Source organism: Nuphar pumila, chromosome 9 (genome assembly GCF_984573655.1).
Source record: "Nuphar pumila chromosome 9, dmNupPumi1.hap1.1, whole genome shotgun sequence".
Classification (NCBI taxonomy): domain Eukaryota; kingdom Viridiplantae; phylum Streptophyta; class Magnoliopsida; order Nymphaeales; family Nymphaeaceae; genus Nuphar; species Nuphar pumila.
The window spans coordinates 4,952,365-4,969,273 of NC_143257.1; the positions used below are offsets into that span (position 1 = coordinate 4,952,365).

Below are 16,909 nucleotides of genomic sequence, written 5' to 3' on the forward strand. Positions count from 1 at the left end.
ACCTGATTGGATTCATTATTGTGAAGGTGGTTGTTCAGTAACTCAATACAATCTTGTTTACCAATATGACCCAACCAATCAGGAGGAATGAATGTGTTTAATCTTGATGAGAAAAGGAAAAATGAGGGAAACAAAAAAGAAGGAATATTACAGAATTATTCCAAACTATAACTTAATTTGTACTATAGTGCACCTCAACCGAAGCCATCCATCACAGACTCAAGAAGATTGGAAGAAATACAAATGACACTAATTAATGCTTAACTGGCACAACACCATGAAGGCAATTCAAAACAAGTTCTTCACAAAGCAGTGACAGCTGATTTAATCAGGCAGTAGCCAATACATATTATTACAGGAATCGATGTTGACAAGGGCTAATATGGTGGCATATGAAGCCTTTAAAAAAAAAATAATTAAGGCCTGATAAAAGAAAATGGCATTAGAAGGGATGGAAAACCAGTCAGATTTGGATCTCATATTTGATCCAGCCTGAACAAATTATTACCAGATAAAAAATCAGGATCAGATTTAAACCTTGTCAGATTACTGGTATTATTTGATCAGCGCAACCCACAACGTACAAAAAATGTTCTAGACTTGAACTCAAGATTAATGTTTATCCCAAGCATTATAAACAACAATCCATTCAAAAAATGCTCAGTGTGTATATAATTATACATGAGCATACTTTTTTGTAAAGACTTAAAAAAAAAAAAACGGTGTTCCTATTTAAACCCGGGGAGGGGGGTTTCCCCCTCCCCGCTCCTCGTCTTCTCCCCCCGACTGTCACCAGAGGATCCCTCTCCGCTCCTCCCCACGCCGGACCCTCGCCGGCCACCCTCTCCCGCCTCCCTGCACTCTCTCTCTCTCCCCCTCCTCGACTCGACGGAGCCCCCCTCGCCCGACTTCTCCCCTGCGCAACCCCTCAGCCCGTCTCTCCCCTCTCTGCTGAATAACGCAGGGACCTCCTCTGCGTAGGGCACGACCCAAGCCCCCTTCGCCGGAGGCCCTGCTCGACGCCGGCGGAACCTGAACCCCCAGGTACGCTCCCTCTCGCCTCTCCTCCCCCGTTTCTCTCTCTATTGTTAGCTGCCGGCAGGAGGGTGCCGCCCTCCTGCTCCCTCTCTCTCACTCGCCGGTTACTGGCAGGAGGGCGCCGGCCCTCCTGCCCTCTCTCCGTCTCCCTGTTAACTTAGCAGAGGAGGGGCGCCGCCCCTCCTACTTCTCCACCGCCTCCGTGAGGAGCAGTCTCTCCCTCCTCCCGATGCAAATGCGCTCGAGAGTCTCGGGTCTTTGCAAAAGGAGGTCGCTATCGACGTCATCTCCGAGGTCGCCATCGGCAAGGGCAGCAACATCTCCGCCCGCATCATTTACGCGGCGAAGAGTCGACGGACCACGCAGAAATTCAACCTGCCTGGTCCATCTGCCACGCCGCCGGAGCACAACGGAGTTTTTTTGGCCTCCTCTGGTCTTTTGGTTTGTCTTCTTGGACGACACGAGTTGGAATTCTGTGGTGGGCGCTGGATTCCTCCTGATGACTGCTTCCCTTGAGTTTTACCTCATTTTTTTTCTTCTTCATTGAAGCTACAGAGTCCCCTTTTTGATCGGTGGCTCTTTTCTCCCGGAGCTTCGTTAATGGAGGAATACAGTGCTCAGTTATTCCTGAATTTGGGTCTTCCAACAAGATATATCTCAATGTCGTGTGTGTAACAGTGTAAGTGTACGAGGTCAGGTGGAGCCTGTGTTTTTTTAGTGGGTGTGATAAATGTATAGGAGTTCGAACGAGAAAGCTATTTTTGTTGTGACTAGAGGCTTCTCTACCTTTTCTGTTTTCCCTTTTAGTTATGTCGTTGTGAGTGTAGAGCCATTTGGTTCTTTTTTGAGTGAGAGTCATCCTTGCTGAGTGAATGAGATGCTTGTTGTATTTGTATGACATTTGGAAAAGTGATGAAATGTTTGGGGCCTCTGCAAAAACTCTTCCCTTTGAATCACTTAATACTCTTTTGTATGGTATCGTGCATTTGATTCGTCCATTTATGATCTTGTCAGTCCCTAATGTATTCTTTTGGTGATCATTCTTTGACTGCTGTGCATGCTCCCGTGCGTATGTGAGATCGCGAAGCTTGTGTATGCGTGCTTGAGAGTTGTGCCCTTACTAGCTCAAAGAATTAGGATATAGCAAGAGAACGAAGTCCATGAATAATTACTTAGTCTATCTTGATGCATATGATGACTTTCATGCCTAACTCACCGTGTGTATAGATGATTGGCATTTGAATTAGCATAGTTTGCTTGACCAGAGAGATGGTGCTCAGTGCTTTCTCTCTCTCATATTATTCTGATGATTTAAAAAGATTTTACTTACTAATTTTCATCAAGTACACAATTATGAAGGTTAACCACATTCTTGGAGTTTGAGAAAATGCAACGCAAGGAATTCTTGACAGCTTATTGTCCATTGTGTCCAAGTGTTGGGCTTGAATTAAGGCTAAAATGGGCATGACTCACTGGCCATGTGAAGAGTATTATGGCACTAGATCCTCTATGCATTTGAGAGATATGCGAGTTGTCGACTGTTTCTTGTATAGCACAAAAAAGGGTGGCAATCCACCAACCAAATTGGTACTCAAAATCATGTATTTGCCCGGTGAAACTTCTCAATTTAGTAGATATCTGAAACTTGGTGAATGCATTTAAGATTGGTTGGAATTCTTGAGGAAGGTATCCTCCAGTTTCCTATTTCATTGGCTGATTTTGCGGAGGCCTGGATTGTTACTTTTTGAAGCTCATGTTATCTATTATTGAGATGGTATTTTTTTTAACAAATAAATAAAATATATGTACAGAGGGTGTTTGAACCATGGAGGTGTAGTCCATTGTCTGTTTGATGAAATACTCAAACTAGCATGACTTATATAGAACCATTCACCAAACTTAGGGTTACCATTCAACTCTTCTTGAACCAATTGCATTATATTGTGTGGTTTATTGGTGAATTCATGCTATGCCTACCAATTGTTGTTGAAATGCCCAATCAAACCTCTGGCTTCAGGGACTTCAAGTGTAGTAGGCTGGTGCCATGCCTCCATGCGGATTGATCATGTTCCCTGAGATAGGGATGTGAAAGTTCGATTACTTTCTACAGATGCTTTAGTGGAGCCCCTCTATTTGAAACCATATCATCTAACTAATGGCTGCTGAAAATTTAGTGGATTGCATTGAGCTATGTCACCTGGGTACGTGTGCGGGTACGGCTACGGAGGGTACAACATGGCAATTCAAAAAAATGTGGGTACGGGGACACAGCTAAATATATACTGGAAAATATATATTATATATCTAAAATATATACTGAAAATATATATTATATATCTAAAATATATATTATATATTAAAAATATAATATATAATATAATGTTGGACACGCGAAATGCCGTGTCTGATACTCGTACCCGTGTCTACATGTGTCGACACAGGTATGACACCCAAAGTGCCATGTCACGGTATCTTAGGCATTGAGTTATTTCAGTTATACTTAAAGATTTAGAATGGTCTTTCTTATAGCTAGGGTATTAAACCTATAACGATGGTTGTTCTATGCATGCAATTGTATGTTCAAAATTTTTAATTAGTGTTATCAAAGAACAATCTTATTTGAAGATATATTTGGATCACATCAGGTTGTGTTACAACAAAACACACAAAATTAACAAAATTAATTGTGTGTGTTAAACACGCCGGTGTGCTTCGGTGTTTGCATGTGTTTGGTGCATGCATGCAATTGTGTATGCATGCAGATGTATGTGTGTGTTTGTGTGTCCATGCATGTACTGTATGCGGGTTACTTTGCCCTAGCCATTGGTGTTTAAATTTCCTACATAAATTTATCATTGAAAGATCATTTCTTCGAGTTTAAGATTTTAAGTTCTCAAAGGTGATTGGTGCTAAGAAACTGACTCACTATGAATTGCAGATGAGATGCCAAAACTGGTTTCTTGAAAGATTTGTAAGCAGCAGAGTGAAGTTTGTGCCATATTCTTGTTCTTTGTTTTCATCAGAAGCCCACAATGATTTGGAGTATGTTGACCTTCCTAGGCCAGCTCGTGATAAATCTGAAAGAAAGCCGTATCCAACACCCATGAAAGTGCTCATTCAAAGAGCAAAGGCAGAGAAAGAAGCAAGAAAATTAAACCCTTGTTGGACACTTGAACCTCCTGACAATGGTTTACTCATCCCAGAACTTGTACCCATTGCTCATCAAGTTTACAAAGCAAAAACCAACCTTCTTAATGGCTTGTCAAAGCTAGTGAATGATGTTCCTGTAAAAAAATGCAGGTAAACTTTTTTCTCATTGACATCTGAACAATTTGAGGAATTATTTTCAATGATTCTTCTTTTCTTTTCTTTTCCTTTTCTAATATGTGTGTTAATTCGTTGTAAAGTTGGATTATTGCATGCTCGGACCTACTAGAGATTGGGTTTGAAGTATTGGCTTTCATGCCCCCAAGTACCCAGAGATTATCTTCAGTTGATCTTTTTGTTGATATTTTATAATCTGTCTGTCAAATTTGTTGAAAGCTTTGTAAAGTTGTATTATTGTAGTGGTTGGTCAAGCCTGGTATACATTGGGTTTCACGTATTAGCTTTCAAGCATGGTCACAACTCACAAATATAAGTGATATTTTGAATTTATCACAGCAATTTTGTCATCATATTTTCAAAAGTTGATAAATACCCCCCAAAAGTGTTTTTTTCTTAAGTTTCCCACATTTAAATTATATCAAATTTGTTGTGATATTAACACAATAATGATGCTTTTTAATACTGTTAAAATTTTATTTATATTTTCCAAAAAATTCTGATTTTTAAAAATCTATATATGCTAACATTTACTTGAAAATTTTCTGATAAAACCAAAACTAAAATTTATTGTGAGAATTTCTTTCACTGAGAAAAATCCTTTTAACAAGATTATGACATTATTTTCAAGCCACCAATTAACTCATCCAATTATTAGGTTGATCGGGTGGCAGGAGCCCTTGTTCTTGCATTAAAGTAACCCATAAGCCGGCAAAATGGGTCCTCCTGTTTGAATTGTGGATATAAGTATGGTTTGAAACTTTTTTCATTAACACCTTAGAAGGAAAAATCTTCTTGAAAAATACCTGGCATGATTATGATGGTTTGCTTCATCTGTTTGGTTATGTAGTTTCAAGAAAATGGTGCCCAGAATCTGTCATTCTTATGTCCTGCTGCGACTTACACTTTATAGAGTATCTCTGTGAGAGTAACCATTCCTGAACCAGTCCATGATCCTCTAAAAGTGGTTGGTTTGTGATCTGAGCAGGTTATAATGCAGTTGTTGTTAGTACTCGAGTTGCTATCCATGTTTATCAGTGTGTTTTCAGATGTGCCATGTGACTGACTGGCTGAGATTTACAAAGAACAGATAAATGATTTTTTTTTCCTTTTTTTGGTTACATTATCCATTAGCTACTACAAGATTTCAAAATATTTGCTCTTAAGAGGATCTCTAGAACATTAAGAATCAAGGAACCATTATTGCACAATCTAGCTAGCAGTTAGTGCTATCAGCCAGGTGTTTATTGTTGTCCATGTTTAAGATGCACAGCTACATGTTTTGACTCATAGCAAACACTTTACAGCATTTTTGCTTATATTATTCCTTCATGTTCAGGTTTTGTTCAGAAGTTCATGTTGGGCGTGTTGGCCATGAAATCAGAACATGTACAGGCCCAAAAAGTGGTCTTAGGAGTGCCATGCATGTCTGGACCAAGGGTAAAGTTGAAGATGTTGTGGGTTTCCCCTGGTGTTTTCATCTTGATGACAGGGCGAAGAAGCCAAGAATTGTGCACGATGAAAGATCCAGAGTCAAGAGGCTGCCTGCTATTGTAGAGCTCTGTATTCAAGCAGGACTAGACCTACCAAATTTCCCAACTAGAAGAAGAACTAGGCCTGTCCACTCCATTGAAGGAAGAATTCTTGATTTTGATGATGATTTGACCGCAATCATTGACATAAAAAATGACTTGAACATGGATCTTGCTGTTAGTGAGTGCATCAATTCCGAAGCAATGAGAGATGACAAAAATGAATTGAGCATCAAGACCTTGGAGTCCTGGTTTATAATGAAAAATGGAGCAGTGGAACTTATGAAGAAGTATGCCGTCAAGACCTGTGGGTATTGTCCTGAGGTGCAAGTTGGTCCTGCGGGGCACAAGGTGAGGATGTGCAAAGCTGCAAAACATCAATTTCGCGCCGGTCTGCATGCATGGCAGGAGGCAACAATTGAAGATGTGTTAGGAATGAACTATGTGTGGCATGTGCCAAACCCCAATGGTCCTGCTCTGCTAAATGAGCTCAAGAGGTACTATGGTAAAGCTCCAGCAATTGTTGAACTATGTATCCAGGGTGGTGCTCCGATTCCTGATGAATACAGGAGCATGATGAGGTTGGATGTCATCTCTCCTGACCGGGATGAAGTGGACCTTGTTGCCTAATAGAGCCCATTCATGATTGTTGTTATTTTACCAGTTCAAATGAGAAGCTTATGTTGGCAAGAGTTGTGAATTGCCTTGATTCTTACTATGAGCTCACCTGCATAACAAATGCAGCAAAAGGTAAAGATTGTGTAACAAATTTGTAACAAATTTGTTTCATGCCTAAATGAACAAAATTGAACTTTTCTTTTGAGAAGTTATGAAAGAAAATAATTTAAATTTCCCAAGAATAATATAAAAAATCTTGAGAAGAGATTCAAATGTTTAACTCACACTTTTTTGTGAGTTCCACTTATTTTTGCTTTTGCATTCATTTAGAATTAAATATTAAAAAGTATGTGCATACATTCAGGTTAAACTGGAGTGTTGTGCGATCGTAGAATGCCATTGCGGTTAAAGGGAAAGTTTTATAGGACGACAATTAGGTCTGCTTTACTATATGATACGGAATGTTGGGCTGCCAAGAGACATCATATTCAAAAAATGAGTGTAGCTGAGATGCGTATGCTTAGATGGATGTGTGGAAATACAATAAATATAAGATTCAAAACGAGGAGATATGTAAGAAGGTAGGCGTTGCATCCATTGAAAATAAGATGAGAGAGAATCGTTTACGGTGGTTTGGACATATTCGGCGAAGGCCTAATGATGCTCCAGTTAGAAGGATGGAGAAATGGGAAAATATATTAGTTAAAAGAGGTCGGGGTAGGCCTAAGAAGACTTGGATGGAGATGATAGGAAAGGATATGAATGCTTTGAACCTCACAAAGGACATGGCATTGGATAGAAATGATTGGAGGAGGAGGATTTGACCCAGAATGGTTTTCTTTTTTGGTTCATATCGCCGACCCCAATTGTTTTGGGATGAAGGCATAGTTGTTGTATACATTCAGGTTAAAAAATATAGGTAAATAAACATGGAGGATAATATTGTAAATCTTATAAGTCTAAATATTTTGTATTTTCTTAATTTTTATTTTTTTATGTTGGTGAACTCAAATTTCAATAATTTTGACTGCTCAATGATCTTTTCTAACTTATGTGTGTGTGCATGCCTGTGTGAAGATGTACAAAAATTGCAAGAAGTAATCTCTATTTTTGGCCGGTGGATTGCTAACAATCTATGTCACATGAACTCTTCTAAGAGGGCACCGTGCCCTCGTCGCACCCGCACTCAGGTGGGTGCGACACTTGGACACAACTTCTTTTGTGTTAAGTGAAGTCAACTACATTGAGGTCCATTTCTATCCAAAAGTAGATTGAGTTAACCCAAATCAAGTCCATTTTTATCTATATTATATATATATATATATATATATATATATATATATATATATATATATATATATATATATATATATATATATAAATACATAAATGCACACAAATACACATAGTGTTAACTTAAAACTGTTATATATATCCTTCCCGCACCCGCATCCGCACCCGCACTTATGTGACATAACTAACGATTATATTGTCTGTTTTTAGTTCCTCCAACTTCTCGAAAATGAGCATAATACAGACGCCAAATGTTACCTTTCAATCATTTTGTACCATTTCATTGCCAAAAATGACTTTTTTTTTGTTTATCTACCCATACTATTTGTTAAGATACATGTATTATTTGTATAGTTTATATATATTCAAGTATACCAAGGTGTATTTAGGTATTTTTCTTGTATTTTTATTTTTGTTATATTTCCTTTTTCTTGTATTCAAAGTTTACCAAAGTATATTTTTTGTGTATACTTTTATTTGTTAGGTATTTTCTATTTGTACTTTTTAGGATTTAGGTTAAGTATACCTAATGTATACTTTAGGCTAGATTAAGTTTTTTTATCATTATTAAAATGAATAAATATTTTATTTTTGTATTTTTATTTTTTGGTCATTTTTGAATGACCAACCAGCTGTTGGGGTTTGTAGCCATTAGGATTTGCTTTAATGGCTAGCAGCTAGTTTGACTAGTCAAACTAGCTGCTAAGACTAGCTCTAACGGTCAAACTAGCTGTTATGCCTTTCTCTATATATTGTTCATCCTTTTGTTGTATAGGTGAGAGAGGATGAATGTAATATATGTTTGTGCTTGAGTGTATGTAGTGAGGATTTATTTTATAATTTTTATATTTTTTGTGATTAATAAAATTCTTTATTTTTTATCCATTGTTATTCTTTTGAATGTATGAGTTGTTTATTGTATTTAACTAAATGCATTTAGTATTTGTTTATTATTTTCATTTTTTGTCTCGAGTTTCGTGCCACGGTGTCCCATGGTATTAGAGTCATGAGATTTTTCTTGGTATAGATTTTTTTTGGAACCTAGGATTCTTTGGTTTGAGTTCGTGCTTCTTGAAGGAGTCATGATTGATGTACGGCTTGGATTCAAGGAAAATCTCAATCCAATATGTATCTTAACTTTTTTATATATATGATGATTTTTGCTTGAGTTATCTATCTCATGCCTTATGCATGAGAAAGCACTTATTTGTCATATCTTTGAAAAATTATTAAAAATTATTTGTTATTTTAAAAACCTTTTTGGAACTTCCTTGTTTTATGCTTATTAATAAGCTAATGTTTGAGCTCTTTGAAATTGTTTTGGTATATGTTTTCTTGGGTGTTATTTTTTGAAGTTTAAATGTTTCTTTTTCAATATTTGACTATTGTCCTTTTCTTGGATTAAAATGCATTCATATTGGTGTTGATTTAAAATCTTATTAAAGATTTTCATATGATTTATAATATATATTTAATTTTGTGAAATGATATTATGAGATACATGTATGTGATTCTATGAGACCTAGTTTGATTTTTATGTTTTTAACTCTATTTATTTAATATGCACTTGTGCGATCTAGTATCCTTGAGCGTGTCTTTCTTGTTGCGTTTGTGGCATTATTGTGAGATATACATGTATGTGATTCTATGAGACCTAGTTTGATTTTTATGTTTTGAGCTCTATTTAATATGCACTTGTGCGATCTAGTATCCTTTGCATTTGTGGCATTATTGTGAGATATACATGTATGTGATTCTATGAGACCTAGTTTGATTTTTATGTTTTGAACTCTCTTTATTTAATATGCACTTGTGCGATCTAGTATCCTTGAGCATGTTTTCTTGTTGCGTTTGTGGCACTTGGATGCCTTATTCAACAACAACAACAACAACTACGCCTTCATCCCAAAACAATTGGGGTCGGCGATATGAACCAAAAAAGAAAATCATTCTGGGTCTTCCACATGAATCCTTCTCCTCCAATCATTTTTATCCAATGCCATGTCCTCAGTGAGGTTCAAAGCATTCATATCCTTTCCTATCACCTCCATCCATGTCTTCCTAACTCTTTTAACTAATATATTTTCTCATTTCTCCATCCTTCTAACTGGAGCATCATTAGGCCTTCGCCGAATATGTCCAAACCACTGTAAATGATTCTCTCTCATCTTATTTTCAATGGGTGCAACGCTTACCTTCTTACGTATTTCCTTGTTCTGAATCTTATCTTTTATTGTATTTCCACACATCCATCTCAGCATACACATCTCAGCTACACTCATTTTTTGAATATGATGTCTCTTGGCAGCCCAACATTCTATACCATATAGTAAAGCGGGCCTAATAGTCGTCCTATAAAACTTTCCCTTCAACCGCAATGGCATTTTACGATCGCACAACACTCCAGTTGCACTTTTCCATTTCATCCACCCAACCTTTATCCTATGATTTACATCTCCATCAATTTCTCCATACTTTTGAATGATAGATCCCAAATATTTGAAACAATCATCCACCAGTATTTCTTGCTCACCAAGCTTCACTACACTCCCATTACTACTTCGTTGCTTACTAAACTGACATTCCATGTATTCTGTCTTACTCTTACTCAACTTAAAACCTCTTGCTTCTAATGTCCGTCTCCATAATTCTAACTTAGCATTAACCCCAATTTTAGACTCATCAGTCAAAACAATATCATCAGCAAACAATATACACCACGACACATTTTCTTATTCAAGTACCTCATAATTATATGTGTCAAAGCATGTCTTCTTTGTGTATGACTTCACAATCATGGATTTTTTTTCTTGAGGACTGTGATCTTCAGTTGAGGAGCTTGAAGCTAATTCTTTGTGAGTATGAGTATTTTTGTGGAATTTGTCTGTATACATACTCTTAAATTATCTTTTGTGTATGAGGTCTCTAGTGGTCTTATTTGATAATGTATGATGTTATGAGATTTTGTTTAAGTTTTGTATATGCATGTGGATATTTTCATGTGTGAGTATTTTATAATACTTAGTGATATCATGGGATTTTAATATTAAAAAATGTTTTCTTCATGCATAACATGTTTTCTTATGAAAAATCACACTCCTTGTGCATTTAATCCCTTAATAAAATTAATATTGTTAAGTGTTATGTGTGCTCCTTTGTGACTTTTCTTGGCACCCTTATTGGACCTTGTGCCCTTAGTGTCTTATTTGAGCACTCTTGTGCATTGTGATCGTGATCTTGGTATCGTTAGTCCTACTCTTTTGGTGATTGACTTCATTATGTGAGTGCTTCCATTGCCCTTGTGTGGCTTGTGTGTTTTCGCCCTAATGGCATTGTGATTATTTCATTCTTGACTATTTCCTTCTTAACTTGCCTTTCATTGCAATCCTTATAAGGTTTTGTCTTTTGAAATTTTGTTACATATATTTGTAAGGCTTATAAATGTCTTATATGTGGTCTCTCATGAGAATTTAAGTGATATGCTTGTATCTTGTCAGCTTGTTTTGCATATGATTACACCTTAATTCATTTGAGGTTTCAAACTCCTTTTGTTGGATTTGATTTGAAATTTTGCTTTCAAATCGGCTCTTGTTTATAACCTCCTTTTGCAAAATGTTTTCCGAGTTTTTTATTGCAATTTTGGCTTTAGTTTAGCTCATCATAGTGTCTGCTTTTGATGTGCATCATCTCTTTCTTTTGACCTATTAGAGGTAGGTTGTGTGCACCTCGTTTGTTGTAGAGCGAGAGATATTTGTTTGCTTATGTGAGTTGTGTGCATCTCGGTGTTGTGGCAGTTTACAGTGCTATGTTGACACTCGGTTTGGCTCGAACAATTGTTTGATCTCTGGCTCTGTGAGAGAGTTGTATCATCATTTATTTGGCCCATGTAATTTCTTATGATTATAAGCCTGGGTCGATCTTTATTTGTGATGGCTAAACTGTTTTTTGTGACTATGGTGGTTCATGTGAATTAAATCTCATATTATTGAAAGATTGTTAAATTTATTGTGCTTGCCTTAATTAATTTTTTTTTTCAAATCATCTTTTTTATCTTTGTGTTGACATAAGTTTGTTTTCATTACAGGATTTTTACCTCTTGTTTCTTCTCTCACCTCTTATGTGAATGACCTTTTTTTGGATGAGGGATCTTGTTTTATTAGTTTTACAACCATGTGTGTGGTGAGTTGTGTGCACTCATTATAGCTGATGGTGTTGTTTACAGTTTTACAACCATTTGTGAAGTGAGGTGTGTGCACCTCTTGTTGTTGTAGTTAGTGTTTATTGTTAGTTTAGATATCCGGTATTGTTGGTGCACGACCATTGGTATGATTATTGCTGACATTTGTTTTTGATCTCTTGCCTTATGTATTGATATACTTGGTTTTCGAGGTTGTTGAGATGGAGGTTAGTTAGGTGATTTCCTGTGGTGACCAAACTATTGTTTTTTCTAAAACCTTATTGGGTTTTGTGAACAAAATATTGAAAAATCTATGATGTTAAATTTGTTATATTTCTAAAATCCTTTTATTTACTTTCTAATCCTTTTTGCTGCTTTTTTTCCCTTGTATAAGGAATGGATGCTCTTGAGGATTTCATTTGCATGCATTAAAATATGCTTTGATTATTGGGTATGTTTCATGTTGATTATCTTGCTTCCATAATCTGTATTGGGCAATTGCTGTAGGTATTTAGAATTATCGTTGGTTCATATCTTTGTATAAAATGTTTGGCTGAGATGTTGAAATATTGTTTGTGCATGATTGTCTATAGCTTCTTGATTTTTTATATCAAATATTAATATGTAATTTTATTTAATCTTTGGTGATCCAATCTTGTTATCATCAATATTTTCTATGTTTTCTTGGAGATATATATTGATATTTCTTGTAAAATGTTGTGGTTATGATTATCTAAATTATTTGAATGGATATCGTCTCCTGCCTTTAATGGTTCATGGTTGTTATATTTAATTGATTTTTAAAATTATCCAATTAGCTTTTCTCTTGTTTATTTGTTTACAAATTAAATGGTTTATTACATTTTCTATATATTGTAATTTTCTTGTGCTTTTGGAGTGCTTGACCATCAACTATCCTTATATACTTTACCTAATATTATTATAACTATTTTTTGAGTTGTTTTTATGAAACCTACTTTATTTTTGCTATGATATCTCCTTTTGTGTAGTTGAGATTTTTTTGTGTCCACAGGTTCTTAAAAATGATCTGGATTGTGCAAATGATTGGTGGAATCCTGAAAATTTTATTGATGTGTCTCATCATGAAGATAAAGATGGCTGATGAAGGCATTTTTGTGAAGATAAGCAGTCAAGATCTATGAAGACTTGGACTTCTTTTGTATTTGCAAACTTCTGGTTAACCACAAGTTTGAAGGGGGGTGTTAAGATAAATGTATTATTTGTATAGTTTATATATATCCAAGTATACCAAAGGTGTACTTAGGTATTTTTCTTATATTTCTTTTTTTTCTTATATTTTTTTCTTGGATTCAAAGTATACCAAAGTATTCTTTTTGTGTATTTAGTTAGGTATTTTTTTTATTTGTTAGGATTTAAGTTAAGTATATCTAATGTATACTTTAGGTTAGATTAGTTTTTTGGGGTCATTATTAAAATGACTAAATATTTTATTTTGTATTTTGTTTTTTCTACTTTTTTGGTCATTTTTCGAATGACCAACCAGCTGTTGGGGTTTGCAACAGCTAGTTTGATTAGTCAAACTAGCAACTAGGATTTGCTTTCATTGCTGGTTTGAATAGTCAAACTCTAATGGCTAGTTTGAACTTTGACTAGCTGCTATGTCTTCCACTATATATTGCTCATCCTTTTGTTATATTTGTGAGAGAGGATGAATGTAATATATGTATGTGTTGAGTGTATGTAGTGAGGATTTATTTTGTAATTTTTGAGATTAATAATTTTTTAATTTTTTATCCATTGTTGTTCTTTTGAATGTATGAGTTGCATTATGATTTAGTATTTTTTATTATTTTCGTTTTTGTTTGTCTTGGGTTCTGTGCCACTTTGTGACAATATCAATGTCATGGCCCAACAGTTCTGCAACCATGGGATAGTCAGAATATATTTAGCTTACCAAAAAAGCTGCACTTTAACCAAAACATATATTAATGAAATTTCAGGTTTTGATATGTTGCCCTCAAGTAATGTCACTAAGAAAAAAGAAAAAGAAAAAGAAAACCCCTCCAGGAACCAATTTGAAGAAAGATTTTCACTTTTCATTTTCAACAATATATACACTTATTCTCATAGTCCTTATACTCGAGATATGTAAAATATCTTGTTATTGTTTGATAATTTATTGCTGCCTGGATTGAAAGATACGAGTGTTTAGAATTTAGATAGAGCCAGCCTCCCTGCTCAATTCCAATAGATGTTGGAGCTTGTGTAGACCTGAAAGGCGAAGGATCTCCTGAGGACATCCTTGTCGCCTTTGATGTTAAAGCACGTGCTGACCAGACCCCCACTGCAAAGTTGCACCACGTTTGTGACCTGCAAATCCTTCAGTCAAGTAATCTCCCGTCATTTGAGAAAAAGGACCGGGGACAACCTGTCTCACCTTCACTAGTTGTCTTTCTTTCAAATCTTTGCTGTGAAAATTCATCTCTTAAATCTTCTTGTTTTTTAGTGAGAACCTAATGTGATTTGAATTTGTTAAGCACATGTTTCATTCAGCTGCATCTCTAATGAATTGAATATAAAAACTTGATTTGTTTGTGGGTAGTTAACCTGGTTGTGAAGCTTCTTCTTGACCTAGTGTACCCAACGTGGTTATTTGCAACTTTAAGGCTATAATTGGGAGCCTTGCAATGGGATGGAAACACGGTTTCAGTGTGTTGCCAACATGTCGTTTTGCCAATGTGTGATGTTGAGAGATGGAGTTGCCAAAACATCCTCTCTTGAAACATCTTATCCAACACCAGCCCAACGCATTGTTTAAGCAACACCACTGCTCCCAAACAGCAAGAGAGTATGGGAGTATGGCCAAAACCAACAGAACCACCGATTCAAGGCTCCCAAACATGACCTAAATGTTGTAGCATTTGGTTGTGTTTGGTGTTTTTGAACACTTTTTGCTTCTAAAAGACTTTCTAATATTGCTGAATTACATTCTTATAGACTTCCAATACATGAATGAGTGAGTGAATATTTTATATATATATATATATATATATATATATATATATATATATATATATATATATATATATATATATATATATATATATATAGTGTGATTGCATATTAAATTTCTTTTGATGGGTGGTTCCTGTTGGATAAGATTTTCATATATTTAAACAGGATTGATTTTCTTTCTTAAATTTTCTATGAAAGTATTATATGTTAACAATATCATTAAAAGTTCTTGGTTGAATAAATGGCTAGGTTATTACCACATCTTGCCATGTCTTTAGGATGGTCAGTAAATTCCATTTCCAAGAGGAAAAGTAATAAGCTCTTCAAGGATTAAAAACTTGAAAGAGGACTTCCATTGTGGGACATAGCTTGTCCCCACAAACGTGAGCAACTCCACAGACTATTTCAGATCCAATTAAATAGTAGAGATTATAGGCCTAACCCAGCTATTCAAGCTAATTAGATTATACGACCCCTCTCTCAAACTAGTTGTCAAACTGCTAAATCAGTTCAGAAATAAGTTGTGAATGTTGTGTTGCCACTTCCAAATTTGTAGCTACTTTTTTTTGAAAAGTCATCTCAGCCTATACATGAACTTTTTTTATTACTCCTACGGCCATATACACACGGCTGAACCACAATGTTTTGCTTTACCTTCATATCCTTAAAACATTATCAATTTTTTCTTTTGTATAAACATGCAAGATTCATGCAAAAAGACATACACAATGTATGAATGAGATTGGTCTTGGCAAACTTTGTTTTCATAATGAATATGCTGATAGGCTGTTGAACAATTCTAAACTTTTAATACTCATTTTAAAATTTGGCCTATTATAGGTCACTTCAAGTTAATATGCCGATTGGAAATAATAGGCTTAATGCCAGCTTATCTCCATTATGCAGATTTATTAACAATTTCTCATGTAACAAAGAATGGTTGGGGTTGGTGTCATCATTGTTGTTTGCTCAAAAGTAACGTTTGTGAATGTTTTAATTTGGAAAGAATGTACTGTAAAACTGAATTTCCATTTGTTCTATTTTGCTAGATTTTGAGTGGCGCCCATATTAGCAATTATAAGTCCTTTCACCCATGTTCTCTGGAACCACAAGCCTCATCTTCGCCTTGCTTGAAATTTCTGTCACATTCATTATTGTGGTGATATTTCTCATATTTTCAGTTGCTTGGAATTGCTCAGCATTCTCAGAAGCTATTGAAATAACAAGGTCCTTTCAATTGTTTGCATTTGCGTATCATCATTGGAATCAAAAGAGAATCACCAATTAAAGCAAATACGAAGCAATTGGCTGGAACAGTACAAAGGGCATGATTTTCATGTTATCCTTTGTTGTGTACAACAGTGTTCAGTCCTTTAAAGATACAATTTAAACTTTTGGGACTTCCTAGGCTTCTTGTATGTTTTCAAAGAGGTGGTATTTAGCCTGTCATTTAAGAATCAGTTGGTTTCTATGTTATACTAAGATTTTTTTTATAGCCTCATGCATGGTAGTTGATTCTTTCCGTGTGAAGTTGTGGTTGATGGTAATGATACCTAGAATAATGAAAACTGTTGTATACTTTCAGAGTTTGCACCTGATTTATGTAACGACCCCAACTCATCCCCTTTGAAAATGCGGAATTTTTTTTTTTTTAAACAGTGCGGAAAACTTCCTAGAGATCCGGGGTCCTCATAGTTCCAATTCCAACTGGATAGCCATAAACCACAAAAGAACTCGCAATTAACATCCATAAAACTAACCAATACCTTTATTCAGGAATTAAGAACTAATCTCAGAACAAAATGTTTGACTCAACAGAACGTAACGTAACAACTGATGAAAATAAGCAAATGTCAAGAATACTAGACTGAAAAACCAAAATAAAGAGCCACTCTGTCCACAAAGAAGACTGTCAAAACTCATTGTGACT

At 35.6% G+C, this 16,909-nt stretch overlaps 1 protein-coding gene across 1 annotated transcript; it reads left to right on the forward strand.

The window, feature by feature from the left end:
* The first annotated feature begins 740 nt into the window (after positions 1–740).
* On the forward strand, positions 741–6,584 carry APO3 (APO RNA-binding protein (DUF794)). Its single transcript, XM_090016799.1, has 3 exons — positions 741–1,044; positions 3,977–4,338; positions 5,702–6,584. Exons 2-3 carry the CDS (start codon positions 3,977–3,979, stop codon positions 6,522–6,524), a joined length of 1,185 nt encoding a protein of 394 aa, XP_089872925.1. The 5' UTR covers positions 741–1,044; the 3' UTR covers positions 6,525–6,584.
* Positions 6,585–16,909: the final 10,325 nt, after the last annotated feature.

Bases quoted from the DNA above. Each gene is read 5' to 3' on its own strand.
- APO3 (XM_090016799.1), top strand. From the start codon at position 3,977: ATGAGATGCCAAAACTGGTTTCTTGAAAGATTTGTAAGCAGCAGAGTG. The intron at 4,339-5,701 runs GTAAACTTTTTT...CTTCATGTTCAG, and splicing joins GTTCCTGTAAAAAAATGCAG to GTTTTGTTCAGAAGTTCATG.